Source organism: Hyperolius riggenbachi, chromosome 3 (genome assembly GCF_040937935.1).
Source record: "Hyperolius riggenbachi isolate aHypRig1 chromosome 3, aHypRig1.pri, whole genome shotgun sequence".
Taxonomy (NCBI): Eukaryota; Metazoa; Chordata; class Amphibia; order Anura; family Hyperoliidae; genus Hyperolius; species Hyperolius riggenbachi.
In genome coordinates this window covers 441,389,840-441,409,517 of record NC_090648.1, presented here as the reverse complement: position 1 = coordinate 441,409,517, position 19,678 = coordinate 441,389,840, and the positions used below count along the sequence as shown (strand labels likewise).

Below are 19,678 nucleotides of genomic sequence, written 5' to 3'. Positions count from 1 at the left end.
TGGTTTAGGGATTTTATAATTTTTGTGCACTTTGACCTGGAAGTGAACAGCTTTAGCAAAGAAAAAAAAAAAGAAAAAAAAAGAAATTCTAGGAAAATTGCTCTATTTAGCGCTTTTTATTGGCAATTTTTCACTTTTCTTATACTGTACATTGAGGCGTAATCTTTTCAAAATACTGCAGGGCCCGTGTTTGCGTTTTGGAAAAAATAAAAAAAAAAATATAAAAATCACAAAGCTCTGGTGTGATCCATCCCATACAAATACACTAGCCAAGCACTTTTTGAAGCGCTAGCGCTTTTTAAAGATGCTCAGAAGCGCTCTTGGTGTGCACCAGCCCTGTATGTTAGTAAATGGCACATAGCATATCTGCCGGGAACATCATGACAAAGAGTCAAGTACAAAAAAAAGGACTATGCTGGAGACATGTATCAAATAAAAAGGATTCCATATTATTCCGCTCACTACAACAGCGTTTATGTGAAATATTCATGGCAGACCAAAGCTTTACATGCTCTTTAAATTTCATCTTGGCAGAAAATCTTCCTAAGGGATGTGATACTTCATTCTATTTGATATGAGGGAATGAGGATGAAGAACGCATTGCTTAACAATAAGCGGAAGACAACAGAAACATGCCGAAATATGTGGGCCGTCTGAATTAAACGTCGACTAAAACCCTTTCAATGTTTTAGAGGCTTCCAGTTTTTAAAATGTAAAGGTTATTTTAATGAGCTACAATGTAATAGTGACTATTCTACATAAAGAGAAACTTGAGTATGGGTATTCACTAACAGCCTGACAAGTCGCTTGATATTAGTTCACAACCTGCCTAGAAATATTATCTTGATGTGTCCAATATGGCTTTTGTGTCTCCCAGTATAGGGAATGCTTCAAAATCTTACAAAATAAAATAATCTGAACTCAAAACAGTTTTTGCTTCCTGCTAATTGCCCCACATACAGTCTGACTACTGAGTCGTGTGAAGGAAGACAAAAAGATCTAACAGGTTTTGGACTAGTCCATCTCCTCATGGGGGGGTTCTCAGTAGTTCCATTATTCTTTACAAAAGCACTCCATGGAAAGGATCTATACCAGTGATGGCTAACCTTGGCACTCCAGCTGTGGTGGAACTACAAGTCCCACGAGGCATTGCAATACTCTGACAGCTCTAAGCATACATGCAGGAGTCAGAGGCATGATGGGATTTGTAGTTTTGTCACAGCTGGAGTGCCAAGGTTAGCCATCACTAATCTATACAAACATGTCAGCCAGCCTCTCTGATCGCTTGTATGCTCTTTTGAACTGTGCAACTTTTGTTCAGTAAGTGCTTTTGAGAATAAAGAAACCCTTGAAAATCCGACATAAGGTAATGGACTAGTCCAAAACCTGTCAGATTTTTACAACCTATTGTGACAATGACATAGTAAAATGTAAATTTTTAGCGCATTTTATTTTGGGACAATTTTATACAGAAGCATACACATGCATTTTGATTTTTACAATTTTTTTTGTGATAGCGGTCCTTTAAGGTAAGACCTACTTTACTAAAAATCCTGCTGCAGGCATTTTAAAAGTACTTCATAGTTCTGTGACTTCCATAGCAGTCAATGGAGAAGTGCTGAGAATTGTCATTCAGCACCAGTCAGTGCCTTGCAAAACAGGCTATTCGGCGACTGCTATAGTACCAGTTAATGCCAGACAACACTTGTAAAGCAGCAGTAAGGGCCAGGCAATGGTTGCTTAAAGCACCGGTTGGCACCTGCTTAAAGTGCCTGTTAATGCCAGGTAACAGCTAAAAGCGCCTGTTAATGCCAAGTAACAGCTAAAAGTGCCTGTTAATGCTAGGTAACAGCTAAAAGTGCCTGTTAATGCCAGGTAACAGCTAAAAGTGCCTGTTAATGCCAGGTAACAGCTAAAAGCGCCTGTTAATGCCAGGTAACAGCTAAAAGTGCCTGTTAATTCCAGGTAACAGCTGAAAAAAGCAAAAAAAAAAAAAAAAAAATTCAGCAACAGTGCAACTGTACCACTCAGCAATGCACAGTAGATGCCAATGCTCAGTCAGTTCACAGAATCCCTGGAATTATGCATAACTTTTCTGCTAAGCTAGACTGATGTTTGGATCCGTTACTTCCAAAGCTTTAGGGTCCGTTTCCACTTGTGCCGCACGCGTCAGCGAGACGTGCGGCAGCACTTCCGGGTCTGAGGGTACGCAGACGAATCCCATCAGCCGTGCCATGCACAGCTATGGGATTCGCAGCCTCCCGCACAACTTTGGATGGAAAAGCCAACCGAATTCCTAGCGCAAGTGTTTCGGCCGGCGCAGCTATTCATCCCTATGGCAGAGTTTCCCGGCGCAATTTGCCTGCGGGGAAACTCTGCGGATTCGCGGGCCCTAATTGTCCAGCCTAGGAAAATAAACAGAGACATCGGCCCATATGCAATTAAGTTTTTCTCCTGAGTTTTAGTCTAGGTGATATTTTTTTTAACATCTTGTCAAAGTACATTTTAAACCACCAGCAAGCGAGAAACCGCTGAAGATAATTTAATAGTACCTTTTATTTTAATTTTTGGTACTTTTTCAATTGCAAAGTGCTGAAAACTCATTTTAAACACAAATTAAAACATTATCTCGTAGGAGAAGACTCAGGGAAAAAAAACGAATTGCATATGGCCCATCATCTCTACCTGAAGTGTTAACGCCTAATAACCCCAAAATGACACTCAGGTTTTTCATTGTTAGTAATGATGAAGGAAGATAACATTGCCCGGCAGCAGGAAAATCGAGCGCATATGAGAAGTGGACAAATCGGGCACCGCCACTGACTAACGATAAATATCGACTAGTGGGTGCAAAACTGGATGAATCATGCGCCCGTTAAACTGTTTTGTGCCTATTACTATTATTTAGCGCTTTTACAATACTAAAACAGAAGATCTCGTTATAAAATTTGTTTTCACAATTCTTTTTTTTAAATTATTGTTTTAACTTTTCAATATTATGATATTGTACTTTTTGTAATCAATTTTACATTCGTATTTAGAATTACAATTACGTTAATTATTGTTTTCACATGCAATTTTAGTTTTTTTGTTTAAAATCATATTTTAACAATTTTTTGGGGAGATTTTTAATTTCAGGGGATCTTAGGGTTAGGCACCACCAGGAGCGGGTCTTAGGGTTAGGCACCACCAGGGGCGGGTCTTAGGGCTAGGCACCACCAGGGGCGGGTCTTAGGGCTAGGCACCACCAGGGCGGGTCTTAGGGCTAGGCACCACCAGGCACCACCAGGGGCGGGTCTTAGGGCTAGGCACCACCACGGGCGGGTCTTAGGGCTAGGCACCACCAGGGGCGGGTCTTAGGGCTAGGCACCACCAGGGGCGGGTCTTAGGGCTAGGTACCACCAGGGGCGGGTCTTAGGGCTAGGCACCACCAGGAGCGGGTCTTAGGGTTAGGCACCACCAGGGGCGGGTCTTAGGGCTAGGCACCACCAGGGGCGGGTCTTAGGGCTAGGCACCACCAGGGCGGGTCTTAGGGCTAGGCACCACCAGGCACCACCAGGGGCGGGTCTTAGGGCTAGGCACCACCACGGGCGGGTCTTAGGGCTAGGCACCACCAGGGGCGGGTCTTAGGGCTAGGCACCACCAGGGGCGGGTCTTAGGGCTAGGTACCACCAGGGGCGGGTCTTAGGGCTAGGCACCACCAGGGGCGGGTCTTAGGGCTAGGCACCACCACGGGCGGGTCTTAGGGCTAGGCACCACCAGGGGCGGGTCTTAGGGCTAGGCACCACCAGGGGCGGGTCTTAGGGCTAGGCACCACCAGGGGCGGGTCTTAGGGCTAGGCACCACCAGGGGCCGGTCTTAGGGCTAGGCACCACCAGGGGCGGGTCTTAGGGTTAGGCACCACCAGGGAAATCTTAGATTTTGTCACCACCAGGAAGGGTCTAAGGGTTAGAGATAGGTAGAGGGAGGGTTCTGTGTAAGAAACTTTAACTCTATTTTTTCAATCACCTATATCAGTAACACTAAAATATTGTTTAATTGATGGAAAGGTGTAATACCACATTCCTGCTCCTCACTGATTGGCTGAGTGAAGTTCAGCGTAAAGCTGAAATACGATCTATGCCTGTGCTCTCATGTGTTTACAAATCAAACTAGCTATGACAGTGCAGACTCTAGGAGAAAAAAAAAAAAAAAAAAGAGTAAGAGAGGAAATTACATTAATTTAGGATTGGCTTCAGTGAGAGGGAACCAAGATGGCAAATGCCAGGTTCAGAATTCTCTTTATTTACTATATAACATTCACTGAAATCAAACTGTGGACAGTACAACACATCTGTTATGCAAGTAGAACAAGTAGTTATCTCCTCATATATATATATATGTGTGTGTGTTTTTGTTCCTGGCATAGTATGGCTGACCCTGCTGCTTTAATCTGAATGCAAGTGGGAATTCCCAGCATCTTATTGGTCATTTCTAGTGACGGCTACAACATTCTCCAGTTATGTGAAAAAACACTCCATTCACAAATCCTGGCTCATTATTAGCAGTCTGTACTAATATATGCAGACAATTCAATTTCTGAGCATCTATTTATACCTGTTACCCCCTTTATGAAATACTCTGCAGCTCTTCCACTGTCTAATATGTACGTATAAGTGAGGATTAATCAGTTGCCTCTAGGACCAACTAATAACCGGAGCGCGGCGCATGAAGCAAATTGGACAGAACGGTGGCAATCATGTCTATGTCTCTTATTACTGGCCCTCCACAGGTTAATTCTGCATTCACAGGCGCAGGATCTCATTTTTATACTTTGATGGGAATTAAGGCGAGCCGGTTCCAGCTGGCGTTTCCTGCACAACATCATCAAGAGATAATTACAGAAAGGAGGACGGCACACACCTTTCACTGCAAGACAGGTCTGAATAAAACGCTAATGAAAAGGAGGCAGGGAAAAAAATAGAAAGAGAGGGAGAAAGAGAAATAATTCCTCCAATGCAAGACCATTAACGGCACATTCATGTTATGCAAATGTGGGAATCACTGCCTTCAAACTGCCTGAAACAGCTCTGAGCCTGTCAGGCTTTTTATTGAAACAAATTAAAGTGCAGCCTATTGCTATCAGATCAGCTAAAGAGGGAAAATTATAATGTCCATAAATATGCTAATTCCTCAAAGGGGGGGAAGAGGAGGAGGAGGAGGAGGGAAAAAGATTGGAGTGTTTTGAAGCTACCCTTATTAGTTTCACTCATCAGGGGGTTAGATGAACGTCTAAATAAAACAGAAAGGAGCAGAAAGCAGATAATATGTTCATTTATTAGAAAGGCAGCAATTGTTATTGAGTTGCTGAGTCCTCGGATAGATCGCGGGCGGGGAGGAGAGGGGGGGGGGGGGAGTTACCTTTCTTTTCTGCTAATAGATTATCCCAACTGGTCAAGGCAGCAATGTCCGCAGAGTGTCAGCTTAGCCGCAAAATTGACTCATTTGGATGCAGTTCAATAAGGAGACAAAGAGAGAGACATTTCCAGAAACCTTTGTAAAGGTCAGGCGGTGTTTAGTGCTGTATAAAGTCAGTTATCATCGCGATGCACCCTGCATATTGCTCTTTTTTTAATACGGCAATTAAAAGGCCTGTCAAGTTTTGGACATCTGCCCCCTTGTTTGCAACGATCCTCTTTAGAATCTTTATGAGGTTTGCAGCTGAAACAGGATTAAATTCATGAAATCTCTGCTACAGAGCTGAAAGCAGCAAAAACAAAAATCCCTCAGCAAGAGTATTTATGTATATAATGTAAAGTATACATGTGTTAACGTTTATAATCCAGCAAGAGAGGGTGTGCACTGGGAGTGGATATTAGCCTACAGGCAGAACATTTTCTACTGCTTCATTTCCAATTTGATTGACTATGCCTAATTATGACTGGTTTAGATGCATTAATTGCTGTGGATTGAGTAAAAACTACCATTCTGTTCAATCCAGATGATCACAGAATCAGACAGTAATAAGCGAAGTGGAAAATGTATGGGACACCGCAAATAAGATTGCCGGCTTAGGCCCTGTTCACACTCGTCACAGAAACACTCCGATCCAGCGGGAGGGCAGCTCATGTGTAAATGGATCCTATGTTAAACATAAGATCCACTTACACTTGCAAATTTTAACAGAGTGGAACGCACAATTTTTCTGGAGCCCGCATATGTTGTGGATTCTCACGGAACCTGTAAAAGCCTATGGAAATGGACAGTGTCCATTCCCACTAAGCTGTTCCCCCACCCCCATTCCGGATCAGCTCATCTGTCTCCTGTGTCTTCTCTGCAGGTACAGGTCCTTCTCAAAAAATTAGCATATTGTGATAAAGTTCATTATTTTCTGTAATGTACTGATAAACATTAGACTTTCATATATTTTAGATTCATTACACACAACTGAAGTATTTCAAGCCTTTTATTGTTTTAATATTGATGATTTTGGCATACAGCTCATGAAAACCCAAAATTCCTATCTCAAAAAATTTGCATATTTCATCCAACCAATAAAAGAAAAGTGTTTTTAAAACAAAAAAAGTCAACCTTCAAATAATTATGTTCAGTCATGCACTCAATACTTGGTCGGGAATCCTTTTTCAGAAATGACTGCTTCAATGCGGCGTGGCATGGAGGCAATCAGCCTGTGGCACTGCTCAGGTGTTATGGAGGCCCAGGATGCTTAGGATGCTTCGATAGCGGCCTTAAGCTCATCCATAGTGTTGGCTCTTGCGTCTCTCAACTTTCTCTTCACCATATCCCACAGATTATCTATGGGGTTCAGGACAGGAGAGTTGGCAGGACAATTGAGCACAGTAATACCATGGTCAGTAAACAGTTTACCAGTGGTTTTGGCACTGTGAGCAGGTGTCAGGTCGTGCTGAAAAATGAAATCTTTATCTCCATAAAGCTTTTCAGCAGATGGAAGCATGAAGTGCTCCAAAATCTCCTGATAGCTAGCTGCATTGACCCTGCCCTTGATAAAACACAGTGGACCAACACCAGCAGCCGACATGGCACCCCAGACCATCACTGACTGTGGGTACTTGACACTGGACTTTAGGCATTTTGGCATTTCCCTCTCCCCAGTCTTCCTCCAGACTCTGGCACCTTGATTTCCGAATGACATGCAAAAGTTGCTTTCATCCAAAAAAAAGCACTTTGGACCACTGAGCAACAGTCCAGTGCTGCTTCTCTGTAGCCCAGGTCAGGCGCTTCTGCCGCGGTTTCTGGTTCAAAAGTGGCTTGACCTGGGGAATGCGGCACCTGTAGCCCATTTCCTGCACATGCCTGTACACGGTGGCTCTGGATGTTTCTACTCCAGACTCAGTCCACTGCTTCCACATTTCCCCCAAGGTCTGGAATCGGTCCTTCTCCACAATCTTCCTCAGGGTCCGGTCACCTCTTCTCGTTGTGCAGCGTTTTCTGCCACACTTTTTCCTTCCCACAGACTTCCCACTGAGGTGCCTTAATACAGCGCTCTGGGAAAAGCCTATTCGTTCAGAAATTTCTTTCTATGCCCTACCCTCTTGCTTGAGGGTGTCAATGATGGCCTTCTGGACAACAGTCAGGTCGGCAGTCTTACCCATGATTGGGGTTTTGAGTAATGAACCAGGCTGGGAGTTTTTAAAAGCCTCGGGAATCTTTTGCAGGTGTTTAGAGTTAATTAGTTGATTTAGATGATTAGGTTAATAGCTAGTTTAGAGAACCTTTTCATGATAAGCTAATTTTTTGAGATCAGAATTTTGGGTTTTCATGAGCTGTATGCCAAAATCATCAATATTAAAACAATAAAAGGCTTGAACTACTTCAGTTGTGTGTAATGAATCTAAAATATATGAAAGTCTAATGTTTATCAGTACATTACAGAAAATAATGAACTTTATCACAATATGCTAATTTTTTGAGAAGGACCTGTATTTGGGTCCTCCATGCTGCTGGGCTCCGTGAAGCGCTGATAGGAACTCCTAGCAGAACCAGTGCAAAAAGACCAAAAGGTAATCCTCCATAGCACCAGTGAGGATTCTCATTGGTTCACAAGTCGTCTTCGGTTGCCATTTGCGAGAATTCTCCCTCTTAGCCCTCATTTCTGCTGGGCCTCTGAGCCTACCAGCACTTGTCCTGGAGCCCTGCAGTGGTGTCAGCATACATGGAAGACCTAAGACAGGTGAGTAGAGGCAGGAAGAGTCAAATGGTGGCGACGACTGCCGCAATGATGGGGAAGCAGAGGGACAGGTGCACAACTGTGTAGTGTGAATGCACTTACCTGATGCTGCGACAGAGCACAGCGTCTCCTAGCAGGATGCACCATAATAAGCTGATATGCATCCATCACAACTGTGAACATAGCCTTAAACTTAATAAAGAATATAAAAATCTAGTTTATAAATAAACAGCGGCGTATTGAGCAATTGGACACACGTGGTTTTAAGCTATAATATCCTATCCAAACATTAAAAAAGCCAAGTTTGTGGAAAGGTTGAGAAAGGAGTGCTGTGCTGCAGAAACGAGAGAAATTATAGAACAGAGCAGCTATTACTACAAAAGTAAATTGTAATCTTATAATACATGTAGGCACTACACCTGGGCCGAGGCAGAGGCGAGAGAGGCTGCAGCCTCAGGGGGCAGTGTAGGAGGGGGCGCACAAACACTCAGCTATGATTCCCCTATTGTGTTTGAAGCAGAGAGAAATAAGAAGAGGGAATACATGGCAGTGACTGCAAGCCAGATAACTAGAGATTAAGATGTAGGGGGCCCTGGGGCGCCTCTTACTCTAATAGCAATCAGTGTGTGATAGCTGGGGTGGGAGGGATGGAGGGGCGCATTATGGTGTCTTAGCCTTGGGTGCTGGAGGACCTTGTCCCGGCTCTGCTTATGCTAGAGCCTCTATGCTGTGATGGGAGTTCTCACCGCTTACCGTACTTAAACCTCCTAAAAGATGTTAGTCCTCTGGCTGTAAACCTGATTGTCTGACAATAATGGTTTCTAGGCTATTTGTCTGGAAGGATTGTGCGGACCGGATGTTCTAATACTGCTCTGTTATTGCCTGCCTGCAGCCTTATTACTAAGGGTGGTCAATACTAATAATTCCAAATTGATGACATTTCTATGCTTACATTATGCAATCTTATGCAGCTTAGAAAAGCACAACTGAAATCCAGCAGCTCATGATTTTCACTGGTCCATTTCCAAGCTGCATATCTTCGCATAAAATGTGCATCTGCTGAATTATTAGACAAGACAAATAACATTTATATTGAGCTTTTCTCCTGCATGCTTCAGGGTCTATGGCTAAGTATTACCCTATGGAATTAGAGGTAAATGGTCGTCAGTAGGTTGCCTGGTTTAAAAGTAAATAGGTCAGCCTCCATATGCCTTCTTTCTATTTCAGGCGCCACGATCGTGACAAAACTTTCGCAGGTACTTGTATTGCCCGGATGATGCGGGTCAAGACCCATGACATGTGTTGTCTATTGTGCATAAAAATATACATTAATATGTTCCATTATTTATGGTTTGTTCTTCTCATCTATATAATATTTCTTAGTAGTATATCATCAATGGCTCCTCCACCAGTATTTCTAGTATAGTCCACTGACGCTACCGAGACACAAAAAAATGAAACTTTCTTATCATGGGATGACATTCTTAAATGAAAGCTTCAGAGGAAGTAAAAAGGTCTAGTATTAAAAGACCAATTCAAGAACAATAGAATAACTTTTTTTTAATTAGTTTTAAACAAAGAGTTGATAATCTTTATTGAATTTTTCTGAATAGGTGTATTAAAAATAAAAATGAAAACATTTTGCAGACATCCATTAGCTCAGGTGAAGTCACAGTGGAGCGAGCTTTTATTAGCTCCATTATCATTGTTCCTAGCCCTTCTGTATGACAATAAAAATGGCAGGAGGGACCCTTGCATTGTTCCCTAGATGGGGAAACATTTGAGCGCGCGTTCCTGTGTCACGTTTACATAACAAACATACTGCACCAGCTCAGAATGGTTAAGCGGGAAGCAGAGATGTCTCCACATGCACAAGGTCACAGTTTTCTCACTTTTAAATTGAAATCCATTAAGCTACTCCACTGGCAAAAGCCTGATCTGTAATTGCTGTATTTGAATACCATTTTCAGGGACGCACTCCTGCTGGGCATATCCGTCAGTACCAGTTATCCGCAATTCATTCTGGATGGACATAACCCTCCTACCAGATCAGTGATATTACTGGTAATATTGTGTAAGTGGGGATATTATTTACAACTGAAATATTAAAGTACCGAGGACCACCGCACTGTGACCTGGATGTAAAGTGAGTCTTACTCCACCCAGAAGGATATAAGGATAAAGGCAAAAGTGATAGATATAGCTAAATTATGCAATTTAAATTTTATAGACATCTTGCTCAGGTGCCAGCACTGGAAAAAAACATAAATCAGGGAAAAATAACAAAACACCAGTATTGCTGGTGTTTGAAAAATACTAGTTAAAAATAATAACTGCATATGCCCCAATTCCTTTAGAAGTCTCCACCCCCCCCCCCCCATTCCTTTAGATTCCCTCCCCCATTCATTTAGATTGTAAGCTCCCTTTCGTGTCTAGGGGTTTGTTATTCATTTTGTAGCTTGCACTCTGTTATACATTCTATTCATTATGTTTGTCATTATCAATTCTGTATTCTGTACCAGTGTCCATATTTGATGTACAGTATATCATTGTCTGTATTATTATGTATCCCATATATGTATGTCTCTTATTTTATACAGCGCCACTGAATATGTTGGTGCTTTATAAACCAATAATAATAATAATAATAATAATACACATGCGATATGTGGGTAGGAACACCAACATTATCAACATGTACAACGTATATGCATAAAACACCCTAAACTGTAAACCAAGCCGGTAACACAGCTTGGCTCTGTACATCCACGTTGCTAAGTAAATGGGTAACTTGTCACTTTAAATAAGGCACAAGAAATATTGGATGCATAGGTAAAGCTGATTGGGGGAGGGAGGTGGAACCACTCGACACCAGGTAACGTATGAGGAAGGGGTTGACCACTAGACAGCAGGTAACATTGTACGGGGGAGTGAGGGGGGGACTATTAGGGCCCGTTTCCACTGGCGTGGTTTCTGTGCCGAATCCGCAGAGTTTCCCCTCAGGCAAATCACGCGGGAAACTCTGCCATAGGGTACAATGGCGCCGCCGGCCGAATCACTTGCTCTAGTTCGGTGGTCTTTTCCATTCGGAATTGTGCAGGAGACTGCGAATCCCATAGACGTGCATGGCACAGCAGATGGGATTCATCTGTGTATCCGCACACCAGGAAGTGAAGCCACGCGTCTTGCAGACGCGTGCGTCACAACATCAAACGGGCCCTAAGACTTCAAAGATGCTGTATGTGGGAGTGGGGAGGGGACAGTAGACACCAAGGAATGCTATAAGGGGAGAAAGGGAGACTGCTAGACAAGCAGAAAAACTATATGGGGATGTTAAAAATGGTGGTATGGGTTTCTACCCTAGGTTTCTACCCGAGTCAAAACATTTTCTGGTGTCTGGATAAACTAAGTACCTCGGTTTGCACTCAGATTGGTTTATATTCGAGAATATACAGTAGGTAGGTCATGATGCCAAACACATTTACTGATAACAAACATTTACAGAGAAAACAGGATACCATAGTAATCGATCATGATTACTCATGAATCAAGAGGAACGCTTAAATGAAAGCATACTAGAGATGATCAATAAGATGCTCGTTTTCCTAGTGTATTGCAAATGTTCTTGTAAACTGCATGCGTCTTGGAAATGAGCCAATTAAATACAGCAGCTGCTCATTCTGATTGGCTCAGCCGCTCGCATTATTCATCCCTAGTCCACATCACTAACCTTGGGAGAAGCGAAGCACTTTTTTACAAAACAAATTAGTAGCTTAAAGCGGATCCGAGATGAAAAACTAACTATAACAAGTAGCTTGTCTATATATCTTATCTAAAGTTTACATAGTTTACACAGCAAATCTAGCTGCAAACAGCTCTAATATAAAATGATTATTTCTTCCTGTGATACAATGACAGCAGCCATGTTGTTTGTAAACATTACACAGAGGCAGGCTTATCTGTATCTTGATCACTAAGCCTGTGAAAAAACCTAATCCCCCCTCCTCCCCTCTGCCTCTGAAATCAACGGTTAGTAACACCTCCTCCTCCTTCTGCCCAGACTGAACTCCCATGAGCCCTTGCTACTGCCAAGGCTCTCTGAAAACCTGTGGGCGTGGTTTATTTAGTTTATAGGGAATTAGAGTATTAAAATAAAAACAAAAAAGTATTTGGCTTGAGGAATGCCCTATAAACAATAGGAAAGGAACACAATTATGCAATGAGTAAAAGTTCACCTCGGATCCACTTTAAAGTAAAATTCCAGAAGGTTGCACCAATCTATGATGCACATCCTGTTTTTATTAGTATAATCCATACTGAAGAATGCACAAAATATAATAGGACTATTGTAGCAACATCTCCTCACTGTATTGAGTTTAGGAATAGTGGTCATTAGAATGTACGATCCAAGCTAAAAAAATAAAGTATGGAAATCTGGATAACTAAATAAAGTGCAAATGTTAGCTACAGTATATACAACTAAACCCAATGCTAAAGATTTTGTGTACTGTATATGTAAAATGCAAATCAAGAAAGTGCAGTGGGTAGTAAAGAGTATTTTCTTGAGGAACAGCATAAGGCTGAAAAAAAGGCACAAATATTAACCAATCCAGATTAGGAAAGCCAGTCCAACACCTAGTGTGCGAGAAGCAGTAACTGCCCAAAGGACGGCTGTTCTAAAAGGATCCATATACAGTATATGGCAGTCCACTGGAAGCTTCAGCAGAAGCACTATGGTATGCTGCAGACAGCAACAAGAATGTGCTATTGCTTAATTTGCTAATGCAGCTCCATCCTTGCATAGAGGACATCAGGACAGAACAGTCACAAAGACATTAATGCATCTAAAAATTGCAATTACTTATTCTGCTGCTCACCCTATGGGAATATGTTGTATGCAGTTACTAAGGCACTCTCTCAGCCTCTGTAAAGGGTATCGATAACCAATGAGAGAATGGTAAAGCTGCCCACAATTATATCATCGCATGCGTCAAGCTCAGAGGCTGCCAGGTTGTGGGAACTTCAGCACAAAGTCTGAGCACTAATCTTGGATGTGGAAACAGCACAACATGAGGCTTGGCACCAATCCTTGGCGTAAAGTGCACCATTCAGGGATTTGGCCCCAATCCTGAGTACAGAAAACCCACCATCTGGGACTTTGGCACTAATCTTGGGTGTGAAATCAGCACCATGCGGGGCCTGGGTGAGAAAATAGCACCATTGGAAGAAGCAGGAAATTTGGGAGCCCGCTAGTGGAGGAAGTGTGGGTGCTACCATAGGGACCCATTGAATTGGAATTTATCAGCAAGGAGGGGAAGTTTGGGTGCCCGAACATGTACGTTTTATTTTCTTGGGTGGTGGGGACAGGGGAGAAAGGGTTACAGTTAGCCATAGGTGCAAGTTTTGCGGCGGTTGGGATGGTTAGGGTTAGCCATGGGGGAGGAAGGGTTAAGGTTAGCCGTGGGTGCCGGTTTTGCAGTGGCGGAGATGGTTAAGGTTAGCCATGGGAGGAGAGGAGTTGGGGGGGGGGGGGAAGTGTTTGCGGCAGCGAGGGAGGTAAAAAGGTTAGCCATGGGGAGGGGAGTGGTTAAGGTTAGGAATCTGTAGTGGAAGGGTTCAGTGTGAGAATAGGCTTAGGTTAACTATAGTAAAATATCTGTATTTGATACTGATATTTTACAATCGCTTCTACAATTCAATAGTAGGATATTGGTAAATGTAACAATATTATACTATCTGTACGCCCATAGGGGGCACCAATCCTGGGTGTGAAGACAGCACTATGGGGTGGATGGCTGGGAGCACTGGAGGGTGTCAAGGATAGTACAGCACTTTACACCGGCCACTCCAGCACACCTGGATGGGGTGTGAGGAAGCTTCAACCAAATAATGGATTTTATTGGGTATATTAAGTATTTTTTTTATATTAGGTATGGTGTGTGTTCTCACCCCCTAATTTCCACTTTATTTACATATAAACATATTACAGACGCTCTGTAACCCTAAACAACTTTCCTTCAGAGAGGATGCGGTTGCCATGGCAAGCACAGAACACAGATAAATCACTAAATCTTACCTTTGGAAGCTGTGATCACCACAGGAAGTATTCATGGAGCGTCCCGAAGGAGAGAAAGGGAAGGGAGAGAATAAACTGTTAACATTCATAGGTAATGGCAGTGCATCCACATTATAATGCAACACACGTTAAAAGAAGGGAGGAAAAAATACACTACCACCTGCTGATTCAATGCATTGATAAAGAAGAGGATTTTCTATATTATACAAGGTAAACATTTGTGATGTAAGTATTTTTTCAGATGACAAACACAGGTTTTCTATAGAGCCCAGGGGATGTGTCCTCTAGAAGCCCATGTCCTTGACTTGTAAGCTTGGGCCACAACCAATAATTATCAATCACTGGGTGCCTGCTAGGTTTTTGGTATGCAGACGATGTAAGAGGAGTATAGAGGTCACTGGCTGACACTCGCTATAATTATAGAAAAAGCCATGTTTCTTTTTTCTTTTTGCCTTGAAAATGCTTCCAACAATGTAGAGGGCAGGAGACATTAAATTAATAAAAAAAAAGGAAAAAAAATAGTGTAGTGAAATTAAAGATGAGAGATTCCATTAATCAGTGGCTTCAGGCAAGGAAAAAAAAATAAAAGAGAATATCTGATGTCTAAAGCAGAAGAAAAGAATTGTTCCATTACAGTAGATGGACACATGGCTTCCTGTTGTATTTCAGCAATCTAGTGCTAGAAGGAAGGACTAGGAGGTCATGCATTACAGAACAGTAAAAAGCATAAACTCAGATAAAATGTAAAAATGTGTCCTTTATGCATTTGATTGTTTTTTTTTTTTTTTCAATGAAACATTTAGCATTAAAGTGAACCAAGCACCATTTTTAGCACCCAGGGCATCTTAACCTCCGTGGCGGTACGCAGATGCAGTGGCTGCGTCCGCGGGAGGGATTTTTTAAAATAAAAAAATGTTTTATATGTGTTAGCTAGCACTAGGCTAGCTAACTATATGTCCCAAGTCCCCGTCACCTCTCTGACACCCCCCCCCCCCCATCCCCCGATCGCCGCTGGCAATATTTACCCGTCCGCGATCCCGCGAGAGCCGCAGCTTCACCAATGAGCTTCACTGTCGCTATGGCGACGATCAGACAGGACGTCATGACCAGTCCCGATCCCCCCCATAGTGAAGCCTGGAGCTGGATTGGGAGGCTGCGCCATCGCGGGATCCCTGGGGGGTATGTATACCGGCGATGATCGGGAGCGATCGGTGGGGACCGGAAGGACTTAGGGCACATGGTTAGCTAGCGAAGTGCTAGCTTAACCATATAATACACTTTTTATTTTTTTAAAATCCTCCCGGGGCCATGTGATCCCCTGCGGCGGCTAGCCCGACACTGTGTCGGGCTTACCGCCAGGGAGGTTAATAGCACATTTAATATGCATGCCAACAATGTGGCTGATTTATTAAAAAAAAAAAACCTTACATTTTACTACTTTTTACATTTAAAAGTTTAGCAGAGGGTTTTATTAACCTACTTCTGAGGCCTGCCCAACCCTCAGAAGTTTCAGACAAATACAGACTGATGCACTTATTTTATTGCACAAATTAGCAGAGAGCAAACAAAAGCTTTCATCAGCAGGGGTTGGGTAGATTGGACACTGTGCTTCAAAGAGTGTACAGAAGTCACAGATGCTCTCTTCACACCTTCCCCTGAATAAATAATAAGCAGCTAGAAGGGGAGGGGTGAATATGACAGCTCCTACAGCTATTGGAAACCAGGAAAAAAAAGTGGTGCTTGGTTCCCTTTAAAGGGGAAGGGTGCTTACGCTTATCAGATTGTACCCAGGCTATGTGCCACCAGTTAAAAGTCAATTGCTTTACAGGGCTTTTGAAAGATCCAGAACTTCAGCCTTCTGGAGCCTGCTGCTGGCATCTTTGCTAATAACATTCAGTAACTTCTACATTAGGCCAGTAGAGACTGATGTTGGGAGAGAAAGGCTCGCTATTCACAGCAACAGAGTGCCAATCTTTTGTCTCACAACAGTATACTCTAGTGGTTAGGGAGAGTGGAAACACTCTTACTAAACAGGTTGCAATTTGCTACTGGACCTAGGTGATGGAAGTTCAGTGTTATTTTAAAAAAAACGCACGTGAGGCCATAGTTCCTGCCAGGCTGAGGGCTGGTTTACACTTGGGAGCTTTTCAGCGCTTTGCTGATCGCCAGCGATCAGCAAAGCCCTCTGACTAATGTATCCCTATGGGATCATTCTCACTGCAGCGCTTGTGATTTGCATAAATCGCAAACTCGCTGCATGCAGAATTTTGAGGGCATCTGAATTGTGATTCTCGTTCTATTGAACGGGAACTGCCAATAACGGTAACAACGTAAAATTTTGCGTCGCAAGATTGCAATTGCAATTTGCATTTTCAGTGTAAACTAGGATTTGCTATGGAACTGCTGTACATTTGACACATTCTACTACTACGACACCTGCAGTGAGAGGGATATGGTGCCTGACATTTATTTTCATCCCCATTTAGTTTCTCCTGCATAACATGGACCCCCATTCTGTCTCTATTATAACGTGCTCCCATTACAGGGCCAAAAAACACCTAGATTTTCATTCAAGTATATACATCGCTCAGTAATTTCTATGACAGCAGAACATATCTAGCAGGTTCACATATGAAATGAGCCCTTTGAAATAAGAATAAGTTAAAAGAAACCACTTTCATCTTCAGAAAGTGCTCTGCCAGGTTATAGGAAACCTTGAGTGGTTTGCTGGGAATAGGTTCACTATAAATGTGGTAATTCTAAAGATCAGAGTAATAGGTGTGGCACATCCCCTCCAGTGAGTGAGGAACACAAATATAACCCTCACAGTCCAGCAGGCCTGCACTAACTGCACTTGAATCCACTGCCACTGGACGTGTGCTCCGCCAAACGAATGGGGAAAACAGTTCAAACATGAATGAAAGGAAGCAGAAGCGTGCACCTTCCGTCCAGGGTTTTAATCTCAAATGGTGACAGTGGTATAGATCAAAAGTACATTTCAGCGTATCAATGTGCAAAATCCAGCATGATGGGTGAACGTTGATGTGAAGCTTACGTGTCCATCCAGATGGCTGGTCTGTGGGAAGGAGGTGGGTGGGAGGCACTGAGGTGGCGAGCGACGGCCGTTTCGCGTCTCCTGACGCTTGGTCACGCTACGTGCCACTGCACGTAGCGTGACCAAGCGTCAGGAGACGCGAAACGGCCGTCGCTCGCCACCTCAGTGCCTCCCACCCACCTCCTTCCCACAGACCAGCCATCTGGATGGACACGTAAGCTTCACATCAACGTTCACCCATCATGCTGGATTTTGCACATTGATACGCTGAAATGTACTTTTGATCTATACCACTGTCACCATTTGAGATTAAAACCCTGGACGGAAGGTGCACGCTTCTGCTTCCTTTCATTCACTATAAATGTGGCAATCTCACACAATATATATATATGAACACCCTGATAAATGGAAATGGGTACATAAGAACTGGTACATATTACTAACATAAAATGGGCTTCAAGCTCCCCCTGGTGGCTGACAGTACAAAAATAGTAAACACTGACCAATAACTAAATAAATCAATCCTTTGATAAACGCTGGTAAATTCAGACCTTACACCCGACATGTTTAGCGTAATATGTTTCTGTGAAAATTTGCTGCTGACAATTAAAGAGGACCTGAACTCAGAACTTCTTCTCTGCTCTAAAAGATAAGCAATGGCATAATAACCTTTAAAGAAAAAAAATATTTGTTACAGCTTATACAAATCCTGCAAGGAATCTAAATTGTGTCTACTTCCTGCTTTCATGGGAGCAGACATAGGGTTAACATTCTTTGTTTACAAAGTAGCTGCTCCGCCTTGGCAATCAGCGGACACAGCTGAGAAATCAAATTCCAGTGGTGATTGGTGACAGATGAGGGGGAAGTAGGCTAAACTCTCTAAATACTGTACATACAGGGTGCATTTCTCTATACTTTCCTTCTGTCCTGTGGAAGAGGTCAGGTTCACTTTAACACCACCCTCTAAGGATTTTAGGAAATAAGAAAAACACAAACAAACTTGAAGCACTCACACTTGGTCTGTGCAGAAAAGGTGAGGGTAATTTTTGCAAACAGCTCATCTTTTTCAAACCTGTCTTCTTTTGCTTGTGTCCAGAAAGATTTTTCTGAGAGGTCTTTGGGAGTAAGCTGAAGAAAGAAAAAAAAAAGGCAATTATGTGTTACTTTGAATTTACAAGCGCAGACTACAAAATCGGTGTTCAGTTGAGAACTTTGCCACTGGTGAAGAGCAGATCTCTGGATGAAAGGAAGAGCGCGCACTACAGATTAGGGAGTATGGGAATAAGCATGGCTTTCAGGTCTAAGACGATCTGGCTTAGAGAAGTGAAGAGAGATGCCATATATTAAAGGAGAACTCTGTGAAAGCTTCATCGGATTTGGCACTGCAGAACTTTTGTGTTCCATTTCTGAAATTACATTTGTCTGTCTTTCAAAAGTTAGCTGTAAAAGTTTAAATACTCCTGAAACTCCCGCTAATCTGATCTCAGACTCATCCTAAAGACTTGTACACACGTGGAACTATTCTGCCCAACTATCGTCTAAATTTGGTCTGTTGGATGATAGTTGGGCATGTGTATGCATGGCAAATGACTAAACGAGCCACTGCTAACCATCGGTTTGCCCAATCAAACCGGCGGATCTACTCACATGACTGCTGGGCTGATATTGTGCAGATGGCTATGTGTATACAAGTCATTTGAACGACTTGTACTTGTTTAGAAAGCTGGCATATCGTGCAGTCTGTCGTTACGCTCGCCTGCGCAGTATGCAAATGAGTTGGTCGCTCAGTTGGTTGGTGCAACTGCTTGGTCATGCGGTCGGTAATGTCGGAGTTGGTTGCACACTTTGTTGGACTTGTGTTCGAGCCTCAAACGATATCCAAGGTGATCAATACAATCTAGCTTACCTGGGGTTTCTTCCAGCCCATAAAGGTCACATGTGTCCCTTGCCGCAGCTCCGATATTCTACCGGGTCCCGCTACCCGCCTCTAAAACACTGCTGACCCCCGATGGGTCGGTGTCTTCTGGGCATGCGCATCTGTGCAGTGTGTGAACGCACCCACGTCATTGGGAGGCGCAGTACGCACTCGCCGACGTGAGCACACGCCCAGCCATGCGCAGGAGACACAAACCCATCAGGGGGTTGGCAATACTTCAATACTTACAGAGGAGGCCAGCGGGACCAGGGACAAGACCGGAGCTGCGTCGAGAGACACAGATGATCTAGGGGCTGGAAGAAGCCCCAGGTAAGTAAAGCTGGATTTTATTAATTGTCTCGTATATCCTTTAAGGAAGGAGTCTGAAAGACAATTACACGGATTTTTTGAGAAATGTAATATTGTAAGGATGTAGTTCAAGTT

The 19,678-nt window shown here is 43.1% G+C and overlaps 1 protein-coding gene across 1 annotated transcript in view; it reads right to left on the bottom strand.

Moving 5' to 3' along the window:
* Positions 1-14,253: 14,253 nt before the first annotated feature.
* Positions 14,254-19,678, bottom strand: part of DIAPH1 (diaphanous related formin 1) — a 239,636-nt gene continuing 234,211 nt past the window's right edge. Inside the window, exons 17-18 of the mRNA XM_068277775.1 lie at positions 18,333-18,447; positions 14,254-14,273 (exon numbers count right to left, since the gene is read on the bottom strand). Of these exons, the coding sequence (XP_068133876.1) occupies positions 14,254-14,273; positions 18,333-18,447 (135 nt within the window). The remainder of the gene's footprint in view (positions 14,274-18,332; positions 18,448-19,678) is intronic.